Source organism: Eurypyga helias, unplaced genomic scaffold (assembly GCF_000690775.1).
Source record: "Eurypyga helias isolate BGI_N326 unplaced genomic scaffold, ASM69077v1 scaffold17986, whole genome shotgun sequence".
Classification (NCBI taxonomy): Eukaryota; Metazoa; Chordata; class Aves; order Eurypygiformes; family Eurypygidae; genus Eurypyga; species Eurypyga helias.
The window spans coordinates 8,529-35,633 of NW_010256235.1; the positions used below are offsets into that span (position 1 = coordinate 8,529).

Below are 27,105 nucleotides of genomic sequence, written 5' to 3' on the forward strand. Positions count from 1 at the left end.
TGCATAGAAAGGGTCAGAGTGAGTTTGCATGTGCAGTTGTAAACATTGGTCTCCCCTAAAGCTCAGTTACTTCACTTTGCATGCTGAATGTTAGAATCATAGAACGGTTTGGGTTGGAAGGGACCTTAAAGATACCCTAGTCCCCCCCCCCCTGCCATGGGCAGGGACACCTTCCACTAGACCAGGTTGCTCCAAGCCTCATCCAGCCTGGCCTTGGACACTTCCAGGGATGGGGCATCCACAGTTTCTCTGGGCAACCTGTCCCAGTGCCTCCCCATCCTCTCCGGGAAGATGAGCTTACACAGCCTTAAGTTTGTACAGTACTACCAAAATGAGTGCGTTTGTTATGGAGATGGCTCCGAGTTTAAAACTGACTGACTTCTGCTTGTAGTATTAAAAGTGACTCTATGATGACAGATTTCCTGAATACTGACTAAATACTTCTTGCTGCTTCTTCTTTTAGACGGGGCTTGAATCCACCCCACAGAGTGAAGTCAATTTCGATGACTACTTTCACACAACAGGAAATAGAATTTCTGCAGAAGCATGGAAATGAAGTAAGTATTATTTAGAGAAGATAAAGTGTTTTGAGCACTTTATTATTAAACTTTAAAACACTGCTAAGGAAAACACAATCTTTTTTTTTGGTAGCAAAAAGTAGACTGAAGCCTTTTGAGGCTGATCATAATGTTAATGTGTTATTGCTCAACCCAGACAAGCTGGATTCACATGATCAGTGTTTGAGTTGGGTTTTCTTTTGCCTTTTCATAAGGCAATATGCATCTGTGTTTTCTTTTGTTTCTGCAGTCCCAGACCTTGAGATTGACTGCAGCAGTCTCTCCTGAAAGAGGCAAAAAGTAGACTGAAGCCTTTTGAGGCTGATCATAATGTTAATGTGTTATTGCTCAACCCAGACAAGCTGGATTCACATGATCAGTGTTTGAGTTGGGTTTTCTTTTGCCTTTTCATAAGGCAATATGCATCTGTGTTTTCTTTTGTTTCTGCAGTCCCAGACCTTGAGATTGACTGCAGCAGTCTCTCCTGAAAGAGTGTAATTTGTCGCTTGTAGCTGTGTGTCTTCAGAGTAGGTGTCAGAAAGTCTTCTGGTAGTTTCAATAGCCTCTTTCTGTAATGAAAGTGTATCAGTGGTGAAGGTTCTTGGAAGAAAGGGAGAATGTCTTTCCTCTAAGGATCGTTATCTAGTAAATGTCTATATGTTTAGAGTGGCTTGGGGCAGCTTTGAAGACAAAGTTCTAGGGTACTGCCTTTTTTTTTTAACAGATGAAAACTGAATCTAAGTGTTTGGCTCTGTGGGGACACAAAGCACATGTAAACCCTGGCTTTGGCTATTGCTGTCTTCAATTTGAAGATGCAGTTTGTATTTTAATACTGAACTATAGCATTTTAGAGACATCTTTTGCTTCTGTTCTGAATTAGAATAAGTTCTATTTTACCTTGATTGGATATATATTCTGTTTTAGTAGAATTATTGATTGTAGGCTGTGGTGTGTCTTAGCAATATGTTCTTGTGAAGCTTTATGGGGGTAAATCCCATCATTAGTTAAAAAGTTGATACTTAACTGTCTTAAACTTGGCCCGTTCGTAACTGACAGGTGGAAGAATCAAAATAGAAGTAATGATTCCTTTTTCTGTCCTGGTAAATATGTGTTACTAGTTACAATGATTGTACGTGGATGATTCCTCTAGACAGAGTTGAAACAAAGTGTAAACTCTTCCAAACATAAAAATACTCTTAATGGCTTTGACTAGGTTTCTTGGACATGTTTTGGCATGTTAAAGCTGTATAGTATTGCATATATGTGTGTGTATATATGTATTGCATATTGCTGACTTTTTGCGTTGGGAGTATAATGAATCTTTGTGGGTTCAGATATAGTATGTTGGAGTTTCTTTCCTTAAGATCAGATGGTGGACTCCAGCTTTGCTTTAAGCTTCACAGGTGTAAAGGATCATGTGTGTATGCGTGTCCGCCATCCCCATATCTGTCTTAATGTCAGTTTTTCACTGAACCTGCAATGGCTAGAGAATGCAACCGGTTTTATTTTTCACTGACCTGAAACCTTAAATGGTCCCTACTCAACTCATTAGTGTAGTTGTCCTTCTCATTGACTAGTCTGCCAATCATAATGATTTGGTTGATACACAATTTATTATTGCTGTAAAACAAGTTCACAGATCTCTGCAATGCTATTCTGTGTTTCAGAAGCAGGGGTCTCCCTGTTTGTAGTACTTATGCCTCTAAGGTATTGCAGTGATTTAAGTGAGCTACCTCATAAACGAAGGAGTCCTTCCAAGTTTAGTTTTGGGTTGTTGGATGGCAGCACATTGCCTCAGTTGTAAAGTAACACTGAACAGATATTTGTAATTGCAGATTAACAGGTGCTCAAGTGCTGAACAGAAGTGGTATTGGTTTAAACACTGTTGGAAGTTTAAAACTTAATTGAATGTATTTTCACTTTGTCATGCTGCATGTTTTGGTAGTTAAATAAGTATGTTGCTTTCCCGTGTTGGTATTGGACTTTAGAGTACTCACCTGCAGATAAGATAAGGATTGGGCAGATGAAGTTGATCTGACCTGACAAAAAACCTCTGTTGCTTAGCATGCCCTTCAGTATAGGTGGCTCTTGTGTGTATATTAAAAAGTTAAATTTTCTAGGATAAACTTATTCAAACATGGAACTGTCCAACATTTTACAATGTGGACGTGTGAAACAAAGCATGGTTACTGAATGGTTTAGATGTTGTAACATTTAGTTTAGTTCTGCAACTATCAAAACCTCAGCCTTTTGCACTGTAGTATGTTTTACAAGCTACAGAAAAATGGAAGTGAAATACTTTTTGATTCCCACTTTGTCCTCCCAGTCTTTCTCCAACATGGCCAAGACCTCTGTGGTAAGGTGAGCAGATCTTCCAGGTGAGCAGATCATGTTGTATGATAGGGAACTTGGTCTGAACAGAAAGGAAAATAGCAAGAAAGTTTTCATGAGACGAGTTCGTTCTTAAAGTAGCGAGTTGTTCTCAGAGGAAGTAGTTATCCACTCTCCTTTGAAGAGTATTTGTATGGTCGGTGTACTGTATGAGTGAAGTCCTCGTAAAAAAAACCCCAAACAAACAAACCCCCTAACTCCCACAGAAAACCTAATCTCTGACATAGTGACTTCTCCCCAGTTGTCACAAATTGCCATCTTTGTGGCACACATGGGTAAAACATTCTGTTATTAAAGGCTTCTACAAAGCAACTGCTTTGGGAAGAGATTATTCAGAGCAGCTTCTCTTCATGTGCGAGACATCTCCTTCCCTATATATACACCTCCAAGTAATGTCTTTTGGGAACAGGTAACTTGAACTTTTTTCAGATGAGGTTTTTATTGCTTCAAATAAAGTTCTGTATCTTTTTACTGTGTTAGAGATCTGTATTTTGGTGTAGCTTACCCATCTGCAGGTGTATACAGATATCCAGACTCTTGCTAATGTTGGGATGAGCTCACTTTTGCAGTGGGAATGGAGACCTCTTCAAGCTGATACTCCTCAGGTGCTTTCTGTAGTCATTTTGAAGGATAAAGGCAATTCTGACTCACTGGGTAGGATTTTCCTCTACCACCTTCTCTTCATGAAGAGCAGTGAGAGGTGTTTTCCCACTGCAGTTTCATGTTAGGAATAATGAGGAGAGTGTGGTATGGAGATGGTTGTGTTTGAATACTCATAGATGCTTGTTGATTAGGCCTCTGAATTAGTAGTGCAGTGATAGTAGAAAGTGAACTCACTGCGGAAAGTGGAGGTGGTACTCATCTCATGTTGCTGTTGTAGCTGTGAATATTTATTCAGCAGCTTTCCCCTGGAGCTGAAAAGTAGTATTATGAGGCAAACCAGTTACACAGTTTTCTTTCTACCACAGTTTTGAAAAGTGTCGTATGCTTTTTAAGAATAGGCTATTTGGATAGGTTATATGCCTAGGGTGGAAGAAGATGATTTGGATGCTCTTGTATTTGGAAAAATCTGTGTTCATCTGGTGGTAAAGATCTTGTTTACTTGAGGTAATGAGTAAAACCTATATGGATTCTACTGCTTGGGATTAGTTTATCAGTGCTTAATTCTGGTTTTGTACCCGTCTTCCTTACTCTTGATAGACCTGAGCAAGTGTTTTTACCAGTTTCCTGTGCTTCTAGATACCAGGAGGACCTACAGTGGCAGAACTAGGAGCAGTATGGGGGTTGTTCAGAGGTGGTGCTTGGCCTGCCCAAAATGCTTTCCTAGGATCTCCTTTGCTATGGAATGTGGCTTAGAAACCCTGGAGTGGAAAGAGCGGTACTAAGCTGGAGCTGATGAGTCCTGACAGCATGAGCTGTACAGTCAGGTGTCCTTGTAGTACATCCCTGGTTCTGCTAATATGATGCAGAGATACATGAGCTGATTGTGTGTAGAACAATGTCTTTGTTAGCAGGATTTACTAGCTTGGACTCTGTGCTCATGAAAGCAGCTATAGCTTCTGGACCCAAACTGCCTTTGAAATCGGTATACTGGCAGTGTAAAATTCTTTTAACCTACAGAGATTAGTGGATAATATTGACACCAGAAGTGCTGAATTACTAAACAAAGCTATAATTTGCTTACATAAGGGAACTGTTTCCAAATCTTTCTTCCTGTGGCGAGTGTTATGTTTTGGAACATAGTTTTGTTGTGTGGTAATCTGAGTTCTTTGCACTGTCAGCATTACATTTGGTGCCTAACTGAGGATATTTTACTGGTGGGGGAGGGGGAGAAGAAGAAATCTAGAGTTTAACCAACTCCTGAAAGGTAGTAACTCATTAGAGCTTTTTAAACTAGACTGACGTGTAATCTTCCTATGGAATGGTATGTCTGGGTCTAAACAAGAAATGCTCTACTGCTGTAGGTCTAGTAGTGTGCTTATTCCGCTTGAAGTGCGGCTTCTACCTGCCGAAGTACTTGTCCTGTTGCAGCTTTTCTGTGCTGTGCCGCCTTTGCTGTGTGCAAGAGATGGTGGCTTCATGAGGAAAAATGTAATTTTGCTGGCCTAACTGAATTCTTGTTGTTCCTAACTAGCACAGCTCTGCTAACAGGAGTTTCTAAAGTGTGAAGGCTCAATGCGTTGTGTAAGCAGGCGGCCTTTGTCTCTCCCATATCCGCCTTCCCACACACACTGGAGATCTGTATCATTGAAATAGTTATGACTTGGTAAAGTGGTGTTTGGTAGTTGAAATATGTAGCACTGGAATAGAAATAACTGAGATCTCAGATCTTTCTGAAGCTTTCAGCAGAATTTGATGGATACTGCTGAAGTTTGGTTTTTTTTAGTGTGCCTGTCCTTCCCAGCTCTGTAAAAACACACACAACCCCCCCAAAAACATGACAACAAACCTAGAAGCAAAACCAAAAGCTAAACATTTGTGGGAAATGGATACATTTATGTTCCTGTTAGCCTTTAGGGTTCTGCCTGTAACTCCTGAAAGCATGAAAAGTTACTGTGAGGCTGGGTTTTAAACCGGAAGCCTTTCTGGTCCTCTTTGTTTTGTGGAGTCCCAGATGTGCGATGAATGGGATGAGTTTTTGTTCCTTTGTGGTAAAGCTGAAAACAAAGGTAGTTGCTCAAACTGTAGGCCTGCGAATGTAAATAGTGTATGGAAAACAAGATAGGTAGATGCAGTTATTGTAGGAATAACAGTTTCTCCCTCCAATAGAAAAGCTGTTAAGTGCAGATTCAGGGAAACGGTAAAGCTGAAAAAGCTTTACCACAAAGGTAAAGCTTTGTGGTAAAGCTTTGTGGTAGTTGCTCAAACTGTAGGCCTGTGAATGTAAATAGTGTATGGAAAACAAGATAGGTAGATGCAGTTATTGTAGGAATAACAGTTTCTCCCTCAAATAGAAAAGCTGTTAAGTGCAGATTCAGGGAAACCAATAGTATGAAGAGAAATATAGGTAAAGACTTTATTATAACTTACAATATGCACTTGGCCCAATTTCTTCTTTCAAAGATATATTTAAATTATGGCAACTCACAGTTTCTGCCTTGCTACCTCCTGGGTTTTTATTTAGGTCAGGGTGAGTAGGTTGAGGCTGGTTGTGATTCTTTCCCTCTTTGCTTCACGCTGTACTTACTGATCTAATTCTGAACTTCCCAGTATCTAGTTGCCAAATGTCTAATGACATCCCTTGCAGGGTTGGAACTTGTTGGCAGAGAACAGGTACTGTTCTTCCCAAACCAGTTGTAAAAGGATTCTCATGAACTTTTAAATTTCATGAAGATAACTCCTGAATCTTGTTTTCTACTTAGTGTTACCTGACAAGATAAAACTTTGCTTTGTTTTGTAACCTTGCAGCTCCCAGGATGTAGGCAGGCAGGCAAAACTTCAAAGTCTTGTTTCTGTCAACCCTTCAACAAAAGTAGACTTTCAAATGCTGCATATGCTTAATCATTCCAACTTCAATGCTGCCTTTTTTTCCTTCTTGCTGCATTGGTGAACCAGTGGGACATGGACTAATTACACTTTTCAGGGACAGTGGACAATGATTATGGATTGTTGGATATGTTCCACTGTTTCTAGGGGCTTCCACATAGCTTGAATATTTACTCTTGGCTCCAGCTTGCCAGGCTCCTCGCCTCTAAGCAGAGCATTTTGTTTAATAAAGCTTCGGTTATCAAAAGCAGGAGTATAGTAAGGCTTTTGGTGAATAAACAGAGCTTTTGAGCAGAGGCTGATTTGTGCTGCTGTTGCAAAAAGAACAATATTAATATTAAATGGCTGAACCAGAATATCGTCAAGAAGATGGTGCAGTGTAGGAGGATTTCAGAAAGCCATAGAATTTTCAAGCCCTGTACCTTAATAATAATGTTGTGGTGAGCTGGGGTGCTTCTTCATGTATTATCTGTAAAAACAAAGGAGTGAGGAATTCTGTTAAGGTGGAGCTTAAGTTGTATCATGAAACTTGGGCAGTCAGCTCTGCAAGTCTGATTTTTGTATGGAGTAGTGCAAGAGGTGTTTCGAAAGACATGCTCTTTGGGATATCAAATTCAAATTTCTCAAAGCATATATTGTTCTGAATTTATGCTTCCTTTGAAAATTACTTCCTTTTTTTTTTCTTCCCCCCTCAAATAGTATGTTTGTGTTAGAAAACTAAGAAGAAAACTTCACGTTTAGTAGACCACCTGGTCACTTAAAGCTTGGTTTTGTGCAAATCTATGTGCCGTTTACTGCCTTTTTGCACTTTTTCCCCCATGTCCTGCACGTAGCGTCTGGGTGAGAGTCAGCACATGCTGTGAATAGCTGTGGTAATTTGTTCAGGTGTCCTGCCTAGGCAGTGCTCAGGCCAGACAGAACTCATGGAGCATGAAGCTCATGCTGAAGTATTAGCAACTCAAGTTGCCAATCGGATTTTTCTACGGTTCCACTAATTATTTTTTTGTTCTCAGGGAATTCACAGGGTACCAAGGGTGTAAATGCTGAGTGATCATTCCCCACCATAACTCAACAGCAAGTTGTGTGGCATAAATTTCCTTGATCTTTATCATAACAGTAACTTTTAAATAGCTTTGAAATAAAAAATGTGATGGCCTGCTCAGTAAAAATACTCACATTTCTCACAGCAAACTCTTCCTTGCACAAGCTTCAATGCTGTTTAGTGCCTTATTTTAAGACTATGGGAAGATAACTATTTCAGAAAACAATTGTATGACGATGCGAGTTCTGTCTCTGACAATAATCCTTTAAAATTTTAACCTGCAGTTTAGATTTCATCCTATGGTATTGCACAGCTCACTGCCATCTTTTTTTGTAGAGAGCTGGAAATCGTGTATTGTGGCTTGCTTGAAGCATAATCAATGCAGTGTTGTGGCTCTCTGTCAAGTCAGATGACAGTAACAAAAGTATAGCTGGAAAGAGCGTCCAGGTCACCCAGCAAAGGAGGAGAGACAAGGGGCCTTTTATTGTGTTCTGAATGCTTGCTTGGAAGGGCTGCTGATGTTCAAAGCATTGTGTAGCACTTCATACAGAAACAGACAAGGCTGCGTCTTTGAACGGTTGCTTGTGTGATAGTAAAGATTTAAAATTTGGCTTTCTAAAGGACTTGTCTCTATTTAAGACCTCTAAATTGTATTTTCTCTGAGAAGTCTCTAGGTAAAGAAACTTCTGTGGAATTTAATTTGCATCTCTGGTATGGTAAAGTAAATATTTTAACCTGTGTTTATAGAGCTGCTGCTGTCAAACTGTTAAAATGAACCTCTTGCTGGAGCAGGAGTGAGTAAGTCTGGGTTTGTTCGCTTGGTGACTGTGTTGCCCAATGAGTAATACTAGTCCCTGCTACCAGTAACAGAACCAATAAGGAGTGCCTGGCAGGTTTACTTAGGTGAGTTGTAATCGTGACTTAGGGCATATTTCAGTTGTTAGTGCTTTTGTGTTAAGTATTTAGAAGAAATTAATTGCTCCAGGAAATGTTTTTGGAAGTCTGCTCTCTGAAGGTTTGCTAGCATTGCAATGCAGTGAGAGAACTGGGGCCTGTGAGAATCTTGCATCGTTTTAAACCAACGTGTGTTTGGGCAGCACAGTGCTCCTTGGTACCTGTCTGCGTGTTCACAGAACTGTTAGCTACTAGCGCTGCATAGCTGCTAAGTGATCAAAAGTCACCTTGTTTTCTGACTTCTAGAAAGCACCTGTAGTGGTCAGGAAGGCTTGAGGCTCTTGGATGTGGAGTTCCTTTTTCTTTTTCCCCTCCCTCCAAATGCTTAGGCACTTCAGGGTGAAGATGAAGCGGAGAACTGTGAGGGGGAGAGGTGCAAAACGAGATTGTGTTGGGTCTGTTGCTGTGAGTTGATGTTGGTACCGGTTTCAGTGGCACTAGTGACATAGTAATTGTGATGAGTTTCTTTAATCTGACTTGTTTTGGGGTGGTAGGAGAAGGGGGAGTAACTTAATGGCCTCACGTGGGTGGGGGAGAGGACCTTCTCTTTCACTGACTAGCGCATCTTAACGCTGGATGCAAACTGCTCAGCGTACTCCAGCCCTGAGTGTTACTCTGCGAGGTGTGGGATCAAGCAGAGCTGGTTCTAATACTTGTCTTTCTGCTTGTCTGAAATCAGGCACAACTTCTTTTCTCTGCTGCTTCCTGACGTTCCTCCCAAAGCTGAAGTTGGGGTGGGGAGGGTGGGGTCCAGTGGGACAGTGTAGATTTGGACACCAACTCCTGTTGTCAGTTATTCTGTAACGCTTCATAAACAGGGCTTCTCTTCATCTTCTCTTTAGCAATCATGTAACTACTTGTTGGTACAGTTACACTCACAAATCTAAGTGTAGAAATACTACTGCTGGCCCCCATCAGACTAAACACTGCAGACTCAAATCTACACCCATAAACATTCTGACTTCCTAAATCTTGTCAGCAAAAAGTAGTGCTTATGTGAAAGATTGCTACTGTTAAAATAGCACTTCATGCTATTGCCTACTACTTTAGAACAGACTTGTGACTTTTTTGGCTGTTTGTCTTTTAATTATGTCTGAAGTACTAAATACCTTCGGTTTAATTTCATCTATTACCATAATGCAAATATTGACTGTTTAAATTTGCGAACTCACATCAGTGCATTGAACTTAACCGTTTTGTGGATCACAGTTGCTGAATGAATGCTGAATAGCTGAGTTTATTTGAAGTGGGAACTACTGATCTTTTTAGATGAGTAATTAAATAACTAATTTAAATAACTCCTTTCATCTTTAGAACTGTTTCCCGTTGTTGTTTGTCTCCATCCAGTAGATGACAAGAGGGACTGCAGAGTGTTGAACATGCAAGCAGGATATATAAAATCGAGACACCAAGAATGAAATACATACTTATGCTGCTTGTCTAGTCCCTCTCATCCTGAGCAGTCTTGGAAAGGACTGATAAGATTCATCACATGTGATAACTAGTGCTCCTGAAGATGCTAGGTTGCTGTGGTGTTGGTGAAGTTAGCTGGCCAGGTAAAGAAGAACCACCACCATCACCATCCCTCCACCCCAACCCCCAAAATCAGTGCCTCTCTGGGGAAGACAGTGGAGTAGAAGTATCACAGCTTCTGCCCTGATTTGCCAGCTTTGAGGGCAGCCCTTGCCTATTAGAGCACATGCTTCCTCCAAAGGTCGTGGGGGACAGTGCTGAAAGCCTGGCACTATTGCAGGGATAGAGGGCAACATTTGTAGGAGGGTTGGTCAGGACTGTTGCAGAAGAAAGGTTATGCATCATAAACCCCAAGTTTTCTGACTCCAGACTCTGCCATTTTAGAACAGGTTTCTTCCAGAGAAGTGTGTTTTGAGGGTAGCTAGCGTTTGGTGTATTGGCTGGGTGCATATTCAGGTTATCTGCAGGGTACTCTTAAAAGGTTTTCTTTAAGCACCTGAGTGTTACAACTCCTGTGTTTTACTCTTGCAAACAGTCACCTTTCCTCTTGTTTTGGTCAGGAATTGAAGCTGAACATACTGAGAATTTTGTAATTGGTTCAACTTTTGCTCACTCACAACTACAATTAGAAAATTAAAGCAGAGCAAGAGTTCTTCCCCCTTTCTCATACCCTCACTAAAATGAAATGTATATGATACCACAGAAGCTGTGTCCTGGTAAGAAGGGCTATTTAGAAAAAGGTTCTATACTCCAGTAGTAACTCTAAATACTAAACCTCAGATCCTTTAAAAGCTGCTGTCTGGTACTTATGGCATCTGGAATCTGTCAAAACGCTTTAAGCCTTGAACTTCAGGTAAGGGAATGTGTAGAATTAGGTGAAGGAAGAGTGTCTTAAAGATGACCAGTAGAAATTGGGTGCTTTGCCCTTCACGAGTACGTGCTACAAATATTTTGTAAAAGCAGTATTTGGTGGTGAAACTGGATGCTAGGATTTGCTTGCCCTGCTGTGACAGATGGTCTTTCAACTTCTAGGTGTTTAGGCCAGCACATGGTGCACCAGTCAGTTATTAAAGCAGCTCAGTCTGGAATAAAAAACGTGCAGCCACATGCTTTTAGTTGATTTGATATGTTAACAATCACAAACTCTAAGTAGTATTTGAATTAACATGTTTTCTGTGATTAATCTGAGGTTGTTTGTTCTTTTTTTTTTTTATAAGGTGTGCAAACAGATTTGGCTAGGCCTATTTGATGATAGATCATCAGCAATTCCAGACTTCAGGGATCCACAGAAAGTAAAGGAATTTCTACAGGAAAAATATGAAAAGAAAAGATGGTAAGATAGTTTTACAATTATAAAGATTGCCTCTGTGATAAGAAGTGAAGATGGACTGTTATCTTTGTGTTTTTGGGTGTGCTTTCCTTCTTGTGCTTTTCCTTCTTTGGACTGGATCGCACAGTTCTAAAGTGAAATGATTTCTGGACTTCATTCAGAGCTCCTACAGGAAGCAGAGAAGACAAAGTATTTTAAAAAGTCTCTGAATGTGTAGTCCGTATTGATGGAACAGAAATGGCTTAAGGGGATGTCAACCACAGTGTAAAGTGAGGGTTTTGCAGGCTTTTATTAAGAGTTGGAAGACACATGTGGCTTGTATTTAAGTTCTATAAAATATTGATGGCTTAAAATTCTAGTTCGTTTTTTAAAACAAATCTGGCATATTTAAATAGTATGTATTTTGTAAACTACTGTTAGAACTTGTTTCAGGGTTGGTGGTTAAAATAGCAAAGCTGAGATCTACCAGTTCTCTCACACTAGTCTTATAAATGTTGAGCAGAATTTTTCACGTTAAACTTGTAAAAACCATTGCTCTTTTTGAATGTAGGTATGTTCCTCCAGAGCAAGCAAAGGTGGTGGCATCAGTCCATGCATCCATATCGGGGTCTTCTGCTAGTAGTACGAGCAGCACACCTGAGGTGAAGCCGCTCAAATCTCTCCTGGGGGAAGCTGCACCCACACTGCACTTAAATAAGGGCACACCTAGCCAAGTGAGTAACGACGAGTTGAACACACAGCTGCTCAGCAGCACTTTCTTAGCGGCGTAGGAACTATTGCAGTAGCAACTGTCACCTAATAGTACAATCACTGGACAACTTTATTTTGTTGAACTATACAGGTGTTTGCAGATCAGGTTCTAAATTAAGCCTCTTTCTATGGACCAAATCGGTTTTTCTTTTAAAGGCTTATTTTCAATAAACAGAATTTACCAGTGTGATTGATAAGTTTGTGATTGTCTTTATTGTAAATATCTGTAAAGTTTGAACCTAATTTTTTTTTTTTAATTTGGAAACAACAAAATGGCCTATACTGTTACGAATGAGATTAAGAGTGAATATGTGGATGAAAAGCATGTATATTTGTTACTTCCTATGGATTCTGTAACTGTTACCTGGTGGCTCTCAGGGAGTGTCTGATGCTCTTATGTAAAGCCCAACAACATTATGTACTTAGAGTTTGGGGGAAATACAAAACTGTTATGCCTTTAGGATACAGGCAAGTCTTGAACTGGACCCCTTAAGTCTCAAACAGCAGAAATTTGCAGCCTTGCTGTGAAATTGTGAATTTTTTCTCTCCTCATACTGAAGTCTAAAGACTTATTCAGAACGTAGGGAATAACTATTTTCCAACTTGTAAAACTACTTCTTACTGCTTGTATTTGTACAGTATTTGCAGTTTTTAATACATAATTTTGAAGTTGCTTATATGTTGATGCTTATTCTTGTAGGCCCTATTAATCCATGGAAGTCTGTTGCTGAGTTCCTTTAAAAGTCACCATAGTAGCGTAAATAGATTGTCTTCCTCATACTGTAGGAGGAGGGTCTGTATACAGCATCTTAAACTTCAGGACTAATTGACTTGTTAAAGAAATACACTTATTTCACAAAATACCAGTATTTTGCAAAAGTCAGTTGGGTAAAATATCAGCTTTTATTAGCTAATTGAAACATTGTTTGTAGTCTCCTGTTGTAGTTCGATCTCAAGGACAGCAGCCACAAGAAAAGAAACAATTTGACCTCCTCAGTGACCTTGGCTCAGATATTTTTGCTGCTGCTCATCCTCAGTCAACTGCTACAGCAAATTTTGCTAACTTTGCACACTTCAATAGTCATACAGGTAAGTATTCTGGGAGTGTATCCTTTTTAAATGTATTGCACGTAGTTTTAATTTTTGACATTAGCCTAAACTTCTTCATGAGGTATACGTAATTTCTGTGCCTTGAACTGTTGTATTGCTCAAGATTTCCTCTAGGTCTTTTAAAAAGAAAGGTTCAAGGTATAGAGGCTAATAATACTGCTTCTTGAAGTGGGCGTTGCTATAGCTATTTTCTGTGAGATGTATTATTAGGCTGTTTCTGCCTACCACTAGAACTTTCAATTCTTCGGGGGAGAGTGTGAGAGGATGAGTAACAGAATGTAGGGAGAAGCTGCTATTAGACCTTCAATTTTCTTTCTGAAGATTATTAGGAAGAGCATTCATGGAAAAAAAGCAGATATAGACACCTCAAGGGAGTACAAATGCATTGACAATAACTGTCAATTTGCTAAGAGGAAAACAAAGGCTTCCTCAGTTTCCAGAATGACCTCCTCTTTTGTGTGTGTCTCTGAAAACTGAATACTATCCGTGTGGGTAGTATTCTGTAGTTTCAGGAAGAATAAACAAGCTTTGGTCATATGTCTTGACTAAGGATGGGGGTAGGCTTGGAATTCTTAAAGAATGACTTCAGTAAAATATATTGAGCCCTCAGGGTTTATTTTCAGCTAAAGATATTGAGCCATAGAAGTCTATGCTAAATTAAAACTTGATTCTGTGGTCACTGAAGTATGTTGTTGCTAACTTGCATTGTAATTGTGGGAAAGTACCTTTGCCTGCCTTGTCTGATTGGGCTTTCATCTAGATTTTCTGAGAGAAACTGTGATGCTGCTAAGCCAACAAGAATGAGAGATTCCTAGCACATCAGTCCTGAAATAGTTAATGTCTGAGAGGAAGTGTGATGAAGGGGACTTAAGGGCACATCTCAGGAACTGAGCAAAGCATTGATACTTTTCTTAAACTTAAAGATATGAAATAGCGTGCTGAATTCAGTCATTCTTACAGAGTAAGAATTTCTGTTGCAGTGTTGTTTTTAAAATCCTTAAGATTTCATGTTACTCATCTTTTTGGAGGTATATTTTAACTGGGAGAACTTATGCTGACTGACCAATGTTGTGCACTGTTACTAAAAAAGGTGCAGATACTTACTACTTTCTAATAACTTAATTCTTCCCAAACCTGTTGCTGAATGATTCTATATTTATATACACTTAATTACTCTGTGGGTTTCAAGGAGATGAAAATGGCATTAAAGCAATATTTCAATACTCTGTTCCAAATCTAGGTAAAATTCCACTGCATCTCTACTGGGTAATTCTGACTCAATGGTATGTTGTAGGGGAAACACGCTGACCTTACATCTACTGCCTGCATTTAGTTTACAGGGTTCTGTATCTTCTGCAGAGACCTCACAGAAGAAACTATGCAAAGATTGTAGGGGCATGGCTGGAGCTGGCAGCTTTTGTACTTCAGCTAGCTTTTGTACTGCCTCATTGATCTGAGTCACAGCAGCAGTTGTAAATCTATTCCGATCTGCAATTCACTGCAGCTCCTGAACTTAGGGTTGTTCTTGGGTTTCTCTGGAGAATTTTGGAATTACAAGTCCATCCTTAAAAACATGATCTACATATTATTCAGGTACAGGAAAGTACAAGTCTTACCTGGTCTTTACCTTTGTGACACTTCTCTATAGGTTTTAACTTTACCACATAAAATGAAGCAAGATTAACATCTGAATACTCTGCAGAAGAGTATTTACAGCTCTACTGTTTCAACACGGGCCTACTTGCAAATCATACCTTGTGTCAGCTGATGCAATAAAAGTCTTAAAGTGGCCTGTAATATTATACATTCCAGTTTTTAATCTAGACCCGAAAGATACTTTAAGATTATTGACATAGTATTCTCTTTGTGTGAGTGGTTAAAATGAAAAACTTCCTCACCATTCTGGGAGTGACATTTGTGTACTTCATCCTATTTGGTCAACTAAACATCAGTCTCTCAGTAGCCCCATCCAATTGATGCATCAGGATGAAAGCATCATTTCCATTTTAAAGCAAGGTGCAATTGAATTCTGAATCTAGTCCCCTTAAAAAGCTACTGGTTTAAAAGCAAAACAACCCAAAAACTCTGGAATTTGGAACTGAAGTGTCTTGAATGCTGTTTGAACCAATACAGATGACATAAGAGAAACTATTTTTCCTCTGTTTCCGTCAACTTTTTCTCCTTGCACTCTTTAAAGGTAAAAATTTTAGGATGGAAATTTCCCAAGGACTTGCTTTCTCACTGATTTTTTTTGTTTTGTTTTGTTTTGGATGGTTTTTGGATGGTGTTTTTCCCTTGTTGACTCTCACACTGTGGTGGGATGAGCTTGGCTGTCTTCCAGCTGCCCACCAAGCTGTGCGCCCCCTCCCCTTCCCCAGCAGGATGGGAGACCACTCGCGCATTACCATCGCAGGGAAAAAACAAGCTTGACTTGGGGAAGATTAACTTCTGTTATTAATTTGCAGTAACTTGAGTAGGATAATGAAAAATGAAAACAAAACTAAAACCGCCCCCACTCCTTTTTTCCAGGCTAAATTTCCCTCATTATTCTTCTACCTCCTCCCCCTGATGGGGGGTGGGAAATAGGGGTTGCAGTCAGGTCATAACACTTGACCTCTGCAATTTCTTCCTTCTTGTGCTCTTCCTCTGTTCCTTTGTGGGATCCCTCCCCCTCAGTGGGCATAGCCCCTCACAAACTTCAATGTGGGCCCTTCCCATGGGCTACAGTTCTTAAAGAACTGCTCCAGCACAGGCCCTTTCCATGGGGTATGGTCCTTTGGGCACGGACTGCTCTAGTGTGGACAGTCCATAGGGTCACAGCTCCTGCCAGAAAACATGCTCCTGTATGGGCTCCTCTGTTAGCCACAGCTCCTGCCAGGATCCTGCTCCACTGTGGGCTTTCCACAGGCTCCAGCTTCCTTCAGTCCATCCCTACCAGCTCTGGTGCGGGGTCTTCTACGGGCTGCAGTGTGGGTTTCTGTTCCACCGTGGCCCTTCATGGGTTGCAGGGGGACAACCTACTTTGCCATGGTCTTCTCCATGGACTGCAAGGCAATCTCTGCTCCAGTGCCTGGAGTGCCTCCTCTCCCTCCTCCTTCACTGACCTGGGTGTCTGCAGAGTTTTCTCTTGTTTTCTGACTCCCCTCTCCTGCAGGTGCTGCACGGTGTTTTTTACCCTTCCCACAGAGGTGCTACTGGCATTGCTGATGGGCTCAGCTTTGGGCAGTGGTAGCTCTGTTTTGGAGCAGACTGAAACTGGCTGTCAGAAATGGGGGCAGCTTCTGATCAGTTCTCATGGGGGCCACCCCTGCAGTCCCCACTTCCAAAGCCATGCCATGTAAACATGGTGTGATACCACAAGAAGTGGTCAAGCAGCCAAACCACCCTCTCTCCCAGTATGCCCTGTGAAGGGAAATGCACTTTTGCTTATATGAGCAGCATTGTGGGATACAGTGGTTTGTACTAAAATGTGCTTTAGTTTATAAATCTGTAGTACAGGTGCTTTTTTAAGTGAAATAATGCAACTTTTTCTTAGCATTTTCTGGCTATTAAGTGTCAATACTTAAACAATCAGCATAGTTTGGTTTTGTATATATTAAGTCTGCAAAATCCTTCCACAATCCTGATCCAAAAAATGTGTTGCAATCTGTTGTTCTGGAAGGCGTTTTGTGAGCTTCCTTTAGGTAGTAACTCAAGTTACCTATATAGGGGTTTGGTTTGCATTTAATTAAAACATTTTTTCCCCTTACTCCTTGTTTGTGACAGTGTTTAAGACTTCCTGTGGAGCTCATCAGTTCGTTAGGCGTGCAGTTCGAGTTCAATCTACAGATGCTTGACTATCCAGCTGTTTGAAATCAGATGGGTGTTAACTTTTACTTTCTTCTGTAGTATGGCACGAAGGGAAGGTGAAAACTGAAATTCTATTTGAAGTTTCCTTGGACTTTATTTTGTGGATGTGTTCTAGGAATGTTATCTTCTTGACACTGGTATTAATTTTCCATGTTTCTATACTCTGGTTTTAGTTTTTAAACTGAATGTTCCAGTGAAATAAACTTATAAACCTAGCCAAAACTATTCAAGTGGTGCCAAACTAAATTCACCCAAGGAAGAAGCACTTTGCATATGAGGAATTCAAGTTGTCAGTATGTTACAAGAATACATTCCAATTTTTATTGCCAAAGAAAAGCTCGCAAATTCTAGTTTTGGAAACTAGCATTTAGAATGATACCTGGTTTGGGTTCTGCAGTATACATCTGATGTTCTGTGCTTCTCGGCTGTTTCTCTCTGACCAGCCACCACTGCAAACAGTCTAGAGTTAAGCTGAACTGGATTTCATCGGGTCGTGCAGTTGTGAGGAGGAGAGAAGTAGCGTTAACTGTACAGTTCTGCAAAGGTGATTTGTGAAAGCTTGTTCAAAGATGACTTTCAGTTGTAGAATATCATGTATTGATTTTTTCATGTCAAAAGAAAGTACAAGGTAGGACATAACCCTTGGAGGCTGTCATGACCATGAATTCATTTAATACATCTGTTTTTCTGTTTATTACCCATATCCATTAACGTGTTTTGTTCCTTTGCAATTTACAGCGCAGAACTCTGCAAATGCAGGTTTTGCAGACTTTGATGCATTTAGACAGTCTAGTGGCTCGAGTAATTTTGGAGGTTTCCCCACAGCAAGTCAGTCTTCTTTTCAGCCCCAAAATACAGGTAGAACTCCTTGTACTTTTGATTAATACTTAATTGAAATAATCTTTACCTTTATGTTGGAAGGTACTTAAGTTGAGTTTGTCTTGCATCTGCCTGCTTTATTGCCATCAAGCCATCCGAAGCTCTGGGGAAACTCAAAATGAATTCCTTCTGTTTGGTGTTGATTTTCTTTATTTTATGTTTTTTCCTAATGCTACTCAGAAGTCTCACTTATGGCACGATGTATGTGTTAGCTCTACACCTGAAAATCTACGGAAAGAGTAAACCATGCTGGTTTTGATAAATGCGAATTGACTCTATCCTGTAAGAGAAGTGTTTTGGTAGACCCAAAAGCACATCGCAGTACCAAAGAAAGCGTGTGTCTGTGCCTACGTATAACATACGCGCACACTTCAGGATGTTTGACTTCATGTGTAGAGCCTATTGCTAAGATTTATTTTGCTTTCCTTTAATTTGACATGCTTTAGAAGTTCTGCTTGAGCTTACACTTGCTGTTTGTCTAGATCTTTGGCTGACTGACTTTCTTTTCCTTTTTTTTGTTTTCTTTTGAGTGTGGTGTCGTTTTAAACTTCTTTTCAAATTTTCTTTCTCCCTTCTTATGTTAACTTTAACCCCCACACAATTTCTGGCTGTCCAGCGTTCAGAACGCTTTCATCTAGCTGCAGTTTTGGTGAATTTACTTCAGCTTTTCCTCTCCAGGCTGTACACAGTAAGTTCCACGCAGTGGAAAACTCGGCTTGCTTCATTTTCTGCCATCGTAGTATAGCATTTTCATTGCTGCTGTTGCATATGTTTTAGCTTACTGGTTGTGCTATTAGAAAGTTGTGTGCTCTGTAGTATGAGGGGAACCCTCAACCAACTGTTATAAAATGTGATGAACTTAATGGGACAACTCATTTAAATTTTAAGTGTGACTTACCTAGATTAAATTGTCTGGATGCTGTAGAGATGGAAGCTCATGGTTTCATATTTGAACAGAAGTTCAGTTGTGTGGACCTAAGTCAGATTTTAAAGATTGATTTATGTACCTCTGATGTCAGTGGAGACTTGGTATGAAAAGAGCTGTGTTGTGTCTTTGCCCTCACCTCTTTCCTGATTGGATGCAGTCTAAAAATCTGAGAAGAGAGAGCTGAACTCTCTCTCTAAACCTTGACATGAAATCATGCTACTCTTGGGCTTCTAGGCACTGCCTTTTTTGCTTAGAATGATGCCTGACATCTGGTTAAATATTGTACCATTAAGTAATTGCAAATGGAGCTATTCATTAGACACGTACAACAGGAGGAATGAAGCTTCTGTATTTTGATTATTGTAGTTAGTTGTCTGAACCTTTTGTCTTAACAAAATATTGTTGTAATTACTTTAACAGCTAATAAATAGTGCATAGTTTTTCAAAGTCAAATTATGACTGTGATTTTAAGCTGTTGAAGTTTGGGATGTTTTTGTCCCTAATCTGCAGACTGAATAGTATTAAAAAACATTTTAAAAGTATTAAAAAGTATTAAAAAATATGACCCAGTGTAACTTTGAAGGGAAGGAGAAAAGGGGTCTTAAATGTGTGGGATGGGGCAGGGGAACATGTTGCCTCACCTAACCACAGAGGTGAGGTTATTGTGCCATCGCTTAGAGTCAGAGAGACTTTCTCTGGCTTTGAGGTGTAATCATGTTTAACTTAATTTGTTACAGGAGGAGGTGCTGGATCGGCGAATGCTAACTTTGCTCACTTTGATAACTTCCCTAAATCCTCCAGTGCTGACTTTGGAGCCTTCAATGCTTCTCAGAGCAACACAACAGCAAATGCAGCCAGCAAAGCTGCAGTGAATAAACCCAATCTCCAGTCAGCTGACAAATACGCAGCTCTTGCTAATTTAGACAATATCTTCAGCGCAGGGCAAGGTATTAAACTTGATTCTTTAACGTACATATTCTACATTTGTATTCTTGCCACAAGGGTGGCTGTGGCTGTCAACAGTAACTGTGTTTCAGAATGTCTTTGTTTAAGCTATCGTTAGAATTTTCATGTCAGCGTACCCCTAATGTGCAAGATCTAAGTTTTAAGACTGACATCACTCCAGAAGGATGTAATCAGAGGACTGCTTTTTGGGAACCTTATTCCTATCAGATTGAATAACTAAGTGAAAATATCTGAATTATTACTGCAGTGATCAAAATATATAAAAACATAAATTTTATATTTGTGCTAAAACCTATAGCGATGGCTCTTGAATGGAGAGCTACAGTTGTTGCAGAGAACTTCCAGAGTAGTTTTCCTACCTCCCTGCCACAAAAATATTTGGCTTTAGCGTTTTATAAACTAGTTGCAGTAATACTTGGTTTTAGTTGATTTTAAGTTAAGAAGAAAAAAACCCAGCTATTCTCTAACTTTTTTCTTCTCAAATGGTGTATAAAGACATGTGTTGGTTTGTAATGCAGAGCTTTATTTTGAAATGGATTATTTGAGGAGATGTGTGTTGTTAATTTTTTTAGTTGAAGATGACTGTAGTATTGAGTCATCATTTTCCAGGGAAAACAGAAGCTTTTTGGAGCTGCAGAATGTCCATGGAAGCATGACACTTTGCTAATAGTTAAGGGCTTGTTAAACACTCTCTTTTTTCCTGTATGCCCTAGTGCATATTTAATTTTTAAGTCTGAAACTTAAACTGTCCACAGATTTGATCTGGTTCTCAGCATTGGCAGGGCAGAAAGTGAAACCATCTGCATCACTTTTAATCTGGTTTCTTTCTTCCTAGGTGGTAGTGAGCAAGGAAGTGGCTTCAGTACAGTAGTATCAGCATCAGCAGGTCCTGTGTTGTCAGCCCCAAATCAGTCAAGTGCAACTTCAGACAAGTACGCGGCTCTAGCAGAATTAGACAGCGTGTTCAGCTCCACAGCAACCTCTAGTAACGCCTATACTTCCACCAGTAACGTTAGCAGGTACTTTGTTAGAAGTAGCTGACTTCCGACATTGACTTCAGCAATATGCAAAGAAGTAGCTCCAAGTTGTTTCTCAAATCTGATTTCATTTCTTATCTAGATGGGAAAGTGTGGAATGAGTTTAGAGATACTACTGAAACTGCATCCTTTGCTTTAAATAATAGCAGTATTGTCCGATAGGATATCCTAAGATAAAATTAAGAATACTTTTCTCAGCAGAATGTTCTCTGCACCTTTCTAGTCAACCCGTGCTAAACCTCTTGGATGGTAACACGCTCCTGTATGGAGTATTTGCACATGTAATCATAGCGTCATCCCTGGCAAAAAAGGGATATTTATAATATAAATGGTGCCAACCACTTCTTTTTTAAATCATTAAAGTCATCTATACCAAACATCTGCTGGGTATTGCAAGTGCCCCTAAAGCTTCTGCTTTGCAACCTCTCTGCTGATGGCCTCTGTTCAGTACTGTTTCTCCTGCTCTTGGTGGAGATGACTTTTCATTGCTCAGCACCAGTTATAATCTCTGACCCTGGCATCAGGGGCTCAGTTCCTGGCATTAGTGACTTGTACTGCAGTTTGCAAACTGAACATAAGCGTTCCTTTTCTATTCTTTTATGTGCCAACGATAATTAAGTTGTATTTAATTGTTAAGCAATTCTGACTTCACTGAATGTATGAATTATTTTCAGCAATGCGTTTGGAACAGTACCTGTGGCTGCTGCTGCACAGACACAGCCTGCATCTTCGAGTGTGCCTGCTCCATTTGGAGGTATATAAGTCTAACAATCTTTTGGGGACCGTAAGCAAACACCTTATGAGCTTTCAGTGGATAATGCTACATTTTGACACTACTGATGTTGAAGTTATTAAAGGATGCCAAAAAAGTACTGTTGTGATGAATTTCAAATGAAACATTTTATTATTAATTCATAATTTCTTAATGTACTTTTGTACCTGTGTGAAAACTGTGTAAATGCAATGAATCAGACTGGGTATTTTTAAAAGACTTTTAAATAAAATGGTTTTTATCTTTCAGCAACACCTTCCACAAATCCATTTGTAGCTGCCCCTGTTGCCCCAGTGGCACCTTCAACAAATCCATTCCAGACCAACAGCCGAGGAGCAACAGGTTAGGAAAAAAACACAGTGTGTTTGAGAAACTCTTGTTCAAGACTTGCATTGTTTTTTTTTTTTTTCCCCCCATAACTATGTAATTTGTTCCTTAAAGATTTTCTGTATTACCTGCCTCTAGTCTATTTGATATATTGTGTGTGTGTTCAATGTGGACTACAATATTTATCAATAGGTTGCAGAAATTTGCTTCAACTTTTTTTTTGAGATAAGTGATGTTTTTTATTCAGTTGAGGACATTATTTTCCTTTTTCTGGCCCAATCCCAGGATTATCACATGGTGGCCATGAAAAATGTCAAAATGATCTGTTTCAGATCTTCTAATACTACCTAAGCCATTTGTAGTCTGCGTGTTACCAGCTGGGTACCTTCCAAGACTGTAACCTTGGCTTTGAAGCATGCTTCCTAGCAGGTTGCCTTGAAATCAGGCATCTCGAAAGCCCTGCAGCTAAGCTGGTACACTTGCTTTTTTAATTTCTTTATTTCCAAGTCCTGAAAGCCCTCAAAACCAGTTGGAGCTAAAACCAGGAAAGACAAGGCTTTTGAGCTGTTACCTCCTCACCAGTCCACTTATTCAGTACGTTGGTGGCATCCTTTATTTTTATTTTGTACCAGTAAAGCACATCTTGAAATAGAATCTTTACACTCATGAATCACATTAATTTTCTAGGGGAGAGTCATTCATCCTTAGATTAAAAACTTAATGACTTTTTAAAAAGCAAATTTGTGCTTTTCTTTAAAAAAATGAACTTGGATTTAGATGACTGCTAGATTATGCTCATTTTCCTCTCTATAGGCACTGCTGAATTTTGGCACTTATCTATTAACTGGACTTCCATAGATTTTAATCTGCTGATCTATGCATTTTAGCCTTGCGTGGTCCTTTGAGCAAAATTTTTTAGGTAATCAGAATTAAACTGATCAGGCTGAGTTAAAATGGAATTGACCAAATTCCTGGCCTCTGCTAAAATAAATCCTGTTTTCAGTCCCGTTCGAGACACTATGCAGCTAAGCTTCTTCAGCTATTTAATGCCCAAAATACCTTTTTCCTTGCTTTAATCTCATTCCTAACTGTGCTATTTTGGATCATCATTAAGAACTTGTGGCCTCTTAGGTAAATTTGTGGGACTACAGCAACTCTGTCCTTCCCCCTTCTAAGCTGCTATCCTTGGCTTGCAGAGGTTCCAGCCCTTTGGCAGCTATACTCACGTTATGTACTAGATGAAGTGATAATGACTACAAATAAAGATAATACTCTATGGTTTTCGGTGTAGGGTGTGAACTTGTAGCTTGCCCTTTTATACTAAGCTTTCTTTCTGCATGAAGTGTGCTGTTTATTACATGGGAGAGCTCTTCTGTAGCGTTTGTGGTTTGCTTAGTTTAAGCTATTGCTGGTCCATGCTGTGGACAAATTGTTTGCCACATATGCCTGTGTATTTATCTATATGTAACTAAGAAATGACTGTTGAAGAGTGTATAAATGACTTGACATTGTCTGGTCTCTTTGTGGCTTCCATAAGGCCTCTCGGGAGCAATGCACTCTCACATATTTCCTCAGGCTCATTTTGGTAGGTGGCCACATTTGGTATCAAGTTTCTTGTGGCTAATTGTTCTTGCTTGTAAAAGCTTATTGGTAGCTATCTGGTTCTCTGCACACAGAATTTGATGAGACTTTCTGCCTTTTAAAAAGGAGGGGGTGGGGGTGTTTGGCAACTGGGCAAAGGGAGAGAAGCACATACATTGACAACCTCTTCAGCAACTAAAACAAAACCATTATTGATACCCTCCACCATCACGATATAAGTCACAAGCTGAGTGACTCCTGAAGTTTGCACCGACAGTAGCTTTGATGCCTTTTGGGATCTCCCAGGTCGCTGCTCATTTTGCTGTGCTGTTTGCTGTTTTAGCAGGTTTTCCTGTTGAATAATTCTCTGCTAACTGTAATGTGAGAACAGTGTTACTACATTAGTTTTGCGTGCCCTTTGTCAACAGTTTGTATGTATAATGTCTTGCCCTTGATTACTTTTGGAGTAAATTTTTCAACTGATACTTAAGCTATATTCATTAAATATATTACTCTTTTCATTAAAACAGCTGAGCTTGCATATAATCTAACTCGTAACATTTCAAAGGAAAAGTCCTGCCCCATATTTAACTGGAGTAAAATGCCTGGTGTCTGTATTTGTACCAAAAAAAATCTGTATGCTTCTCCTTTCAAGAATAACTCCCAAAAGGCTGAATAATGGTTTTGTTACTACATTTTTGCACTTGATGTGCTCCTGTTTATTTGCTGAAGGCATGTGGAATTGCGTATATATGAGCTGTGTGTTCTTTACTTGAAATGTTCAGCAGAGAATCAGATGACAAGTTTTGGGGTGGCTGGTTTTTTTTTTGTTTTAAGTCTTACCTCAACAGTAAGAGCGTTTGCAATAGGAACTCTGTGTGCCAATAATGTGCATGGTGAGAATTTCCTTTAAAATGATGTTAAGGATGGGATGAAGAGAGCAGGGATGCATGTATCCCTTAAGGATTGGGCTTCTTTGATTTGTAACTTCCTGTAATGCAGCTTGAAGCAGGAAGACCCTTTCATGCTTTTCTCAGCAGGAGGAAAACAGAGGGGCTTACGCTGCCTGAAAGTGCTTGCTTCTGATGCGTACAGACTTCTACCAGAAAAACTCTGGAGGAAGTGTATGATGATGTAGAGAATGTAAAAAATAATTTCCTTCTCAGAACGTGTATCTGAATGTGCTGCATCTAGTAAATTTTCAATGATTCCATTCATTTTAAAGTGCAGAAGTAAATTATGCACCTAGTTGGTGGTGACCCAAGCTAACAAACTCAGTTCAGTGGCTGTAGAAGCTGAACCTAACTTTTGTATGGTCACTGAGGCATTAGGAGATTTTTCTTAACATGGAATTTTAGGAATTTGTGTCATGAAATAAAGCGATTTCTTACAAATAATTGAATGTTATTTTTTGCCTACCAGCAGCAACATTTGGTACTGCATCGATGAGCATGCCTGCAGGATTTGGAACTCCTGCCTCCTACAGTCTTCCTACTAGTTTTAGTGGCAACTTCCAGCAGCCCACGTTCCCAGCCCAGGCAGCTTTCCCTCAACAGACTGCTTTTGCTCAGCAGCCAAATGGTAGGTCTATATGTTTTAGATAATCGTGCTTAGATCAGAAACACAGAGAAAACGATCTGGCTGTAAGTCAGCGATAATGGGTACGCATCTATTTCTATATGAACCTGTAATAATACTGATGAGGGGTTCCCACACCGTTTTGGCTCTGTAGTTGAGTTTTCTGACTTGGCTGCGTGCAGGGACGTAACTGAAATTTTACCATAACATGATACTAAAATTGCAAGTATTCCCAGTCTCAAAGGGGTTTTATGCAAGGATTGTTTTGTCTTAATTTTTGAAGTGTCTGCAAACGATTATAGCACTTTCCCTGACTTCATAAAACACAGGCAAGAGAAAATGGGAGCGTACTTTGTCTCAACTTAATGATTAAACTAACACTGAAAAAGCGCGTGTGTAGAAATTGGAAATTTATTTGTTCCAAACAGTTGAAAACAAACAAAAAGCTCAGCTATATTTTTTTTTTTCCCCTTGCATTCCTGATAATGTTTAAGTAGGATCAGTCCTGCTGATTGTGCAGTCTAGGCTTCCACTAATTTTTGTGTGGGAGCTGCAGCAAAGAACTCTCTGAAGCTTGGTTACTGGTATTGATATTTTTCACTTATCTTTCCAAGGAGCAGGTTTTGCTGCATTTGGGCAGGCCAAGCCTGTAGTAACTCCTTTTGGACAAGTTGCAGCTGTTGGAGTATCTAGTAACCCTTTCATGGTGAGTCGTTGCATGTTATTAATAACTTCTGTAATCTGTAACACTTAAAAATATCTTGGTGTGCCTCTGACTTTTTTTTTTTTTTCTTCAAATAAGGGCAGGCAGCAAACGGATCTCCCAAATGTAATTCAGTATTATGATGACCTGGCATTTGTAAGGCTGTTCAATCAGAATAAGTACTTGTATACCATGCTCTTACAGTACTGTAATTTCAGAGAACCACCAAAAAAGACTGCAGCATAAACAGGAAATATTTCCTAATAGGTTGTTTTCTTTTTTTAAATCTCCTGCATTTAATGATTTACAACATGGGGAAAAATTCTTAAATATATTTTATTTCTCTTCTTTCATTTTTCTCCCAGGCTGGTGCACCAACAGGACAATTTCCAACAGGAAGCTCATCAACCAATCCTTTCTTATAGCCTTATAGACACTTTACCCAAAAGAACTCTTATGTGGTCACATAACATCTCTGCGCCTCTTGCACTGTTGTCTTGTTTCACTGATATTAGCTTTAAACACAAATGAAGTCTTTAAGAAGTAAAAATAAAAGCCTGCATTGTGTTACCTTAAAAAAAAAAAAAAACAACAAAAAACCAACACACCCACCCCTAAAACCAAGAAAATCAACTCTCCCCCACCAGGTAATAACGTGCAAAACAGAGGGCTGTGGTAACATCCTTGAACCTGTGAACTGGCAGGTAAAAAGTAGCGGTATCATGTATATTAAAATTGGCTAATAAGTTATTGCAGATACCACATTCATTATGCTGCAGTACTGTACATATTTTTCTTAGAAAATAGCTATTTGTGCATATCAGTATTTGTAACTTTAACACATTGTTATGTGAAAAATGTTACTGGGAAATAGATCAGCCACTTTAAGGTGCTGTTGTATCTCTTGGAATGAATGAGCTACATCATTTTAACCATTGGTATTGGAAGTCATGAAGTTAAATTGAAGGTTTGTTCATTTCTCAAAATGTTTTCCTTTCCTAAGAGCTCTTCTATTTATACATGCCTAAATCTCTAATGTTAGAGGGATACCTGTCTGCATAATAAAGCTGATCATGTTTTGCTACAGTTTGCAGGTGAAAAAAATAAATATTAGAAAAACCAATTGTGTAGCATTATTTCTGTGCGGTAACGCCTTGTTGGGTTAAAGTGAACGTATCGCGAGTCTCGTACGCAGCAGAGTCATCCAAAGCAGTGTGCTTAAAGGTGAGTTAAGCTTAAAATGTTCATGCGCCTCACTTGGATAGGTTTCTTTGTGTCCTTGAGGTTAAGCTTGGTGTTCTAGCTCAAGTGAACTTGGATGCTTTTGAGAGAACGGCTGCGCAGGGAAGGACACTGGAAGCTCTGAGAAGGGTAGTTACTTGAGAGAGGCTT

General features: G+C 39.6%; 1 protein-coding gene across 1 annotated transcript; it reads left to right on the top strand.

Moving 5' to 3' along the window:
- Nucleotides 1-503: 503 nt before the first annotated feature.
- Nucleotides 504-26,832, top strand: AGFG1 (ArfGAP with FG repeats 1). The gene is made up of 13 exons (XM_010153609.1): nt 504-557; nt 11,121-11,236; nt 11,784-11,946; nt 12,916-13,072; nt 17,681-17,800; nt 19,487-19,696; nt 20,551-20,734; nt 21,427-21,506; nt 21,774-21,866; nt 23,389-23,436; nt 24,855-25,013; nt 25,625-25,716; nt 26,079-26,832. Exons 1-13 carry the CDS (start codon nt 504-506, stop codon nt 26,136-26,138), a joined length of 1,536 nt encoding a protein of 511 aa, XP_010151911.1. The 3' UTR covers nt 26,139-26,832.
- Nucleotides 26,833-27,105: the final 273 nt, after the last annotated feature.